Source organism: Mesoplodon bidens (assembly GCF_964165515.1).
Source record: "Mesoplodon bidens genome assembly, chromosome: 1".
Taxonomy (NCBI): Eukaryota; Metazoa; Chordata; class Mammalia; order Artiodactyla; family Ziphiidae; genus Mesoplodon; species Mesoplodon bidens.
This window is the reverse complement of record NC_138176.1, coordinates 188,022,977-188,031,095: the sequence shown is the minus strand read 5'-3', so window position 1 is coordinate 188,031,095 and position 8,119 is coordinate 188,022,977. Positions and strand designations below refer to the sequence as shown.

Here is an 8,119-nt window from a genome sequence, read left to right as displayed (position 1 = left end):
CTCCTCTATAATCCTCTGAGGTACTATTCTCCCATTTTACAGATATGGAAAAATGCTTAGCTGGGATACCCTGGTTGTATTTCTAATAGGTGGTAGAATCAGGATTCAACCACTGGTCTTGATGGCCTGCTGTCTAGGCCTCTCTACCAGCTACTTATCATACAGATTGTGTTCCCAAGAACTCTGTGAACTATTTTAAGAACTCCAGAAACCGTCTAATGATACTACCATAGGTTCTTATGGTTCATGTTTGCACAGGATTTTTGAGATTCAGAGCAGAAGATAATGAGGCAGCATGCTTTAAGTGCATACTGTAAGCCAGAAACAGCTCTAAATAATGTTTATGTATTGCTCATTCAATCTTTTTAACCCAACAACGTAAGCTCTTCTTTAAGGCCATCCCCATTTTACAAGGGAGGAAACAGCAGCAAACAGAGGCTAAGTAACTTGCCCAGAGCAGCACAGCTGATGAGAGGAAGAAGAGGTCTTTGAACATGCACAGTCTGACTTCAGAGGCCCAAGTTCTTAACCACTACACTGTGCCTCTGATGGTCTGTGGAAGTAAAAGCATGGACATAGAGTACTTGATTCACATTACTTGATCCGAAGCAATATAACTTCAATTTTGTTGTCATTCTTTTCAGTCATCATTTACTCTGCAGAAAACATATACATTCAGGGTCTCCATGTTCAATCACGAGACGCTATCTTACACAACATACTTATCATTTTCCTAAGTTCTAGCATACATGGAAAATAAATCATGTATGAAATATGATCAAAATAAATCAATCCTATCTCCTTGCCTTTTCTTTTTTGCTTCTGCTTCTCAGCAATCCAGACAAGTACAGCAGAATAAGCATGGCCTTTGGAAAGGGGTTACAGTCCTGGCTTCATCATATCAGCATACTAGCCAGGGTGCACTGTGACTTCAGGCAGGTAGCTTAACATCTCTAGTCTTAGAGATCTCAAGTCTTAGTTTTCTCATTTATAAAATAGAGATGTAAAATTTACTTAAAGGTTTATTATGAGGAATACAGAGATCATTTTGCAACGTGTCTCACCTAGGGTAAATGCATAATAAATATTGATTCCTTCCACTTTTGCTTTTTTTGGTATGCATTCCAGTTATCTAAGCATTTTTACCTTCTATTTAAAAAAACAAAACAAAACCAGGGCTTCCCTGGTGGCGCAGTGGTTGAGAGTCCGCCTGCTGATGCAGGGGACATGGGTTTGTACCCCGGTCTGGGAAGATCCCACATATCACGGACTAGCTAGGCCCGTGAGCCATGGCCACTGAGCCTGCGTGTCCAGAGCGGGAGAGGCCACAACAGTGAGAGGCCCGCGTACCGAAAAAAAAAAAAACAACCCACCAAAGCCCACAAATTTATCTGAATTTCTGAGGATATCTTATGCCTAAAAAGGTTTTCAAGCCATTTTCAAATATTTAGTGATCTTCATGTATCTAGCGATACAGACAGTCCCAGGTGGTATCTGATGCCCCAAAGGGTGACCCCAGGACAAAACGTGCCTTAAGATTATTCTGACCCTCACAATGACTGATTAGTTTAGCTGATATGAGTTACATTTATCATTAAAACTGTCAGAATCATTTATTTAGATTAATGCTCTATGTCCCGGCCCCTGGAGTCCTAGTGACCACAGACTCAGAAATCTATTTTTCAAATGGTAAATCAGGGGAAGGTAAAGGTACAGTTCTGGCTGCTGTTACTGGATACACATTTTATTTGTTTGTCTGTTTTTAGACGAACTGATATTCCTGGACAGAGAAACATTTCTTTCCAGATCTCTGGAAAATTTGTTGAGTGGGAAAGAAGTATTTTCTGAACAGGGGAAGCTGCTGGAAGCCTTGAAGAGGGGGATTCCAATGGCAATTTTTGCAAGAACACAGACACCAATGTCACTTCAACTTAGAAAGTTCTGGAGAAAAAAATTGTCTAATATGGTCTGGCACATAGACTTTCTGCTCAGGAAGGACGACATCAAGACATGCTTCCTTGTTGATTCTGGCAAAATCAAGGAAATTAGATGAGAAAGAGACCCCTGAAGGAGCTAGAGCATTTCCAGAGTAAGGAAGAAAGCAAAGCAAAATTGGAGAGCTCTCATGTCCTCCAATATGCAAAGATAAAAAGAAAATTTTAAAAAGAAAAAAGATGGTTATTATACTACCAGAGATGAAAGACAGAAAGAGGGCCCCAGCCAAAGAAATGATGATTATATGCCAAACCAACATTGTCCAGCTACAGACTATTAAAATGAAAGGTCAAAGCACAAAAGAATTTCTGGGCAGCCTAATGTTGATGGTAAGGCTCTTATCTGGTATAGTCAATTGGCAAGCATAGGTGAAATTATCTAGGAGTTACTCTATGTCCATAAGCCAGATAAATGCTGTATATTAACAAACTGAATTAGAGCCAGGTAGAAAGTAGCAGACTTCCTGGAACATAGGAAATGGCAGATACCCAGTTAAAGCCAATGCAAAAAGGAAAGCAGTGTAACCCTCAAGGAATGGCAAAACCTAGCCATGTCCCCAGATAGCCACAAGGGGAAAATGTTGACGCTTTGAAGCTGAACAGTAACTAGCCCTCAATAGAGTGAGAAACTGTGGTGGTGGGACCATAGTGTTACTTTTGAGAGTAGGAGTGTCTGATTTTTGGTCAAGAATCCTAAAGAAACTAAGCTTTTACAAAAGTATTTTCAAAATAAAAGTTAACTTGCATATAACATTGACTTAGGTTTAAATTGCATTTTAGAGCATGAGTAATGTTCCTTCAACAGCAAAAGCATCTCAATTCTCAGCATTTTCCACATAGAGTAGTTGCTAAATTCTTCATGAAGTTGGACAATAACATGTGCAACAGGCATGGAAGGGTTTTTGAGTGAGATTAATCCAGTTAAAATTAGAATCACAAAGCTTCGTAACCAAGTAAAACTTTTAAAACATTTTTTGGTCACATTTTTAGCTGTGCTTAAATATGTAGGAAATATTAAAAGAGGAAAATATGGAACTCTAAGCAAAGGTGAATAAACTAGAAAAACTTCCTGCTAGGTGAAGAAACTGCCCTTCAAAGCAACAGTTGGTTGGGAGATTCTTAAGAGCTCTGAGATATTGCCTGAAACATTAGGATACCCTGTGGAATACTAAGTCAAATTTGATGACCACATTTAACACTGTCTGTCAAAAAGTAGAATTGCTCATTTTAATATTTACTCAGTTGGGGAAACATTTCTTACTTGCATGAAATTTAACTTCTCAAGACTAATTTTCGTGAAAATATTGGTATTTAGAGATGAACATTACACATAAAAATAAATAAACCATGCTTTCTATCTATGTGAGGGTGCTATGAGGTGTGATGATTTGATTTTTTTAGAAAATAGGCCTTGTTAAACTTGGTTAAGAACATACCTTGAATAACATACTTTTGGCAGAGATATCGATAGGAAAGTACTAAATCTGAGTTTGAAGTGATCACTGCTGTTGGAGCTCACAAAGGATAACCTGAAAGAAAAAATTAACTAGTTGTGGTAAATTACAACTAGCTCATCCTTGGAGTACTAGAGGGATTAAGTATGTTTTCAGTGAATGTTTATCACAGTAAGTTTTCCATGTAACCAGCACAGCTGTTGTAACTCACTTAGCGATAGCTGGAAAGTCGACTGCCATAGACTGAATGTTTGTTTTCCCTCCAAATCCACATGTTGAAACCTAATCCCCAAGTGATGGTCCCTCAGGAGGAGGGACCTTTGGAAGGTGATTAGGCCAGAGAGTGGAGCTCTCAGGAATAGGATTAGTTCTCTTATGAAAGATACTCTAAAGAGCTCCCTCATCCTTTTCCATGTGAAGACACAGGGAGAAGATGGCCATCTTATGAACCAGGAAGACAGCTATTATCAGACACCAAACCTGCCAGTGCCTTGATCTTGGACTTCCTAGGCTCCAGAAATATAAGAAATAAATGTTTGATGTTTACGTCACCCATCTTTTGTTATAGCAGCTCAAACAGACTGCTATAGTCTACAGTCTTAAAACCAAGTAGTAAGTGCACTGAAATTCAATTAAATATGGCTGTGCCAGTTAACCTGTGCTGGGTAACAAACTACTCTAAAATTTAGTAACTTAAAATAACAGCTATTTATTTGGCTCTATTTTGTATGTCAGCCATTTGGGCTAGGCTGAGCTGGGCAGTTCTCCTTGCTTTACCAATCTTGGCTAGTGTTACAAGGTGAATTGCGTGATTCCCCCACGTGGCCACTCAAATGCACATTTGCATATGATTGGTGTCCTTGTAAGGAGAGAAAATTTGGACAGGGATGCATACAGAGAGAAGATGATGTGAAGATACAGGGAGAACACTATGTCAACATGAAGACAGCTGTCTACAAGCCAGGGCCTGGGACAGATTCTTCCCTCAGAGCCCTTGAAAGGAACAAACGCTGCTAACTTTGACCTCAGACCTTTAGCCTCCAGGACTATGAGAAAATAAATTTCTGTTGCTTAAGCCACCCAGTCTATGGTACTTTGCATTTAAAAAAAAATTGAAGCAGAGTTGATGTACAATATTATGGTAGTTTCATGTGTACAACGTAGTGACTTGACACTTAAATACATTACAAAGTGATCACCATGATAAGTCAAGTCTAATCCCATACAGAGTTATTACAATATTATTGACTATTTTCCTTTTTCTGCATATTATATCCCCATGATTCATTTATTTTATAAATGGAAATTTGTACCTCTCAATCCCCTTCACCTATTTTTACCTAACCCCCCTACCTCCGTCCCCTCTGGCAACTACTAATTTATTCTCTGCATCTATGAATCTGTTTCTGTTTTGTTTGTTTTTTTAGATTCCACATATAAGTGAAATTACACAGTATTTGTGTTTCTCTGTCTGACTTACTTAACATAAACCCTTCAGGTCCATTCTTGTTGTTGCAAATGGCAAAATTTCATTCTTTCTTTATGGCTGAGTTATATTCCATTGTGTGTGTGTGTGTGTGTGTGTGCGCGTGTGTGTATAAGCCTTAGCAGACTAATACAGCTGGGCTTTCTCATGCATCTGCAGGCAGCTGGTGGATTGGCCAGGCCAGCTGATTATGATGGCTTCCACTGAGGTGTCTGAAAGAACTGGGGTCTCTCTCACTGTGTTCTCACCCTCCAGCAGGCTAGCCAAGTTTGTTCACATGGCATTTCAAGTTTCTCAGAGAGTAAGAATGAAGCTATAAGGTCTTTTGAAATGGAGACTTAGAACTGGCACACTATCACTCTTGCCGTATTCTACTGAGCAAAATAAGTTCCAGGGCCAGCACAGATTCAACAGTTAGGAAATGGACTCTACTTCTTGGTGGAAGGAGGTACAGGGTCTTGTGGTCATTTTTGCCATTTACCACAATAGCCATTTGACATTATGGCACAAAAGCTTTCCCACGGATCAGAAGTGTAGGCCAACATTATGCTCCAATATCAATTCTGGAAACTTCTTGAACAGAACTTTCCATCAAGATTATATTGAGGCCGATATCCAAAAAATAAGGACTAGGTTGTTAAACATCATAGATGTTTTTAAGTACATTCTATCCCCATAAACCAAGTTCGTTTCAAGTAGACGCTAACATACAAGACTGGATCCCTGATTTAAAAAAAAAAAGAAAATTAAATCTCTATCCAACAGGCTGGTTATTAGATCTTAATTTTTATAGATAGAATTAAGCAATTAAAGGGATTATAGGAAGTCATTACCTGCTGAAACCTGCCTTTCCCCAGTTTAGGTTTTTGAAAGCAGAGTTCATCTGCTTTGTTTTATAACTCAGTGGCCTATCTGGACTCTTTAGTATTACCTTTTTAAGTGTCTTCCATTGATTGATAATTATTTCATGCATTTACTTATGAAATAAATAACAGCAAGGGCCTTATTACTTGCAAGGTCCCAGTAACGCATCAGTGAACAAAGTAGACTTGATCTTTGCTCTTGTAGAACTTTAGTAAAGTAGAAGAAGACATTAAGTCAATAAAAGAACACATACAAACATAATTAAAGTTGTAAAATTTTATATAAATATACATAAAATGTGTAGTAAAGGATTACTCATTCAATAAATATGTATTGAGTGGCTTATTATGAGCCAGTTAATGTGCTAGGCACCAGGAATATCAATGTGAACGAGTCAGAGACACCTCTCTTTCTTTAATGGAGCTCACTTTCAGCCCCAAAGACCAATAAGTTAATTAATTACAAATAAACAAAGATGTAACAATAACTTGTGATAAAACGTTATGGGAAAACAAACAAAAAAGAAAGGGACAAAAGTGAGGCCATCTTTAGAGGCTGTGAGCTGATAAGATTTCCATACAGAAGGTGATATTTCAGCTGAGATCTGAAGATGAAAGAAGCTGTCATTTTAGGAAGAGGTAGAAAATTTCCAGGCGAGGAAACAGGAAGTGCAAAGTCTTGAGGGTGAATGATCATGATCGGATGGAGAAAGAACCTTAATGGAAATCCAATGACCAGAGCTGTCGGGGGCTGGGTGGATGGGGGGTGGGTGGCAGGAGCCAGGTCATGGGGCTTTCATGGGACAGTGAGAGAAGTGGAGATTTTATTCTAATGAAGTGGGAAGCCCCTGAAGGATTTTAATCAGAGAGTGATCTGACCTATTCTAATAGTCTGCTGCTGTGTGGAGAATGGATTGAAAGGATTAGAAGTAAGAGTAGTGCAGGGACAGGTAGATTGGAATCTAAAAACTAAAACAAGCTAGTGAATATAATAAAAAAGAAAAAGACTCACAGATATAGAGAACAATCTAATGGCTACCAATGGGGGAGAGAAGGAAGGAGGGACAAGATCGGGGTAAGGGATGAAGAGGTACAAACTACTATGTATAAAATAAATAAGCCGGGGTGGGATAGGGAGGGTGGGAGGGAGACGCAAACGGGAGGGGATATGGGAACATATGTATATGTATAACTGATTAAATTTGTAAAAAAAAAAAAAAAAAAGAGTAGTGCGACCAGTGATGCAGCTGCTACAGTAGTCTAGGTCAAGGATGATGGCAGCCCAGACCGGGGCCACGGAAGGGAGGAATAGAGGAGCAAGTGGCATTTAAACAGGAGTGAGGTAGAGCAGGAGGGTCAAGAAGGCTTACCTAAGTAAGGTTAATGGAAGGTGAGACCCACGGCTGGAAGGTAAGGAGACGCCTTCATTCACACAGTGAAAGCAGGATTAAATTAAGACCTAAAGAAGACTTAAATTCTGAAAAGACGATTGTTTTCCTCTTCCCCAAGACACATGTAATCGCGATGTAATTCAAAAGCGAAACAGGACTAAACCACAAAATAGGTGGAAGCAAGTTCCACCAGATTCACGGTTTTTCCACTACGACTAGGTTAGTGTTTTCACTTTTGAAATTTCGAATATTTAATAATTTCAAGATAGTTTTGCTGATCTAGATCTGCTGAGCCTTTTTGTTTAATCTAGCCTTTTAACAAAGGCCCCGAGAAGGGAAAATGTTTGGAGTGTTTTTGACTGAAAGCAGGCTGCCTCTTATTGATGGATATGCAGACCATGCAGTGACCTGCAAGCTAAACTGGGGACTGGAACTTCAGAACAAAGCAGGAGAAGGTGACACACCTCGGGGTCCTGCCCGGGGCGGGTGGTGGAGAGCGGGATGGGGGCGACCTTGGAGCAGCACCTGGAGGACACAGTGAAGAATCCATCCACTGTTGGAGTCCTGTGCACAGGTTCACAAGGACTCGATCTGGGCTGCTGCAGAACCCTGTCAGATGAGCATGCTGGGGCGATATTTGTTCCAGCCCAGCAAGCAGCTAAGCTGACCTTGGTCCCCACTGATATTCCTATGGTGTGTCTAGAATCAGGGAACATTATCATGATCTAGAAACATGATGGCATTACAACAGCGGTGCACAAAACGGCCTCTTGACATTTCATATCCGTTCCCCAGCAGCCTGTCACAGGGACTCAATCATACCTTGTGTTAATTATCTTATAGAACTATGAGAGTTCCAGTAGTTAGGCCAGTCATGGAATGTGCATTGGACACTTTTCCATTAATTTTAGAGTAAGCTGCTTTTGGACAT

General features: G+C 39.8%; 1 protein-coding gene across 1 annotated transcript; it reads left to right on the top strand.

The window, feature by feature from the left end:
• Positions 1-7,689: 7,689 nt before the first annotated feature.
• On the top strand, positions 7,690-7,917 carry LOC308622214 (ragulator complex protein LAMTOR5-like; the record flags this gene model as incomplete). The annotated part of the gene is made up of 1 exon (XM_081243460.1): positions 7,690-7,917. The coding sequence occupies one exon, from the start codon at positions 7,690-7,692 to the stop codon at positions 7,915-7,917; it is 228 nt and encodes a 75-aa protein (XP_081099586.1).
• Positions 7,918-8,119: the final 202 nt, after the last annotated feature.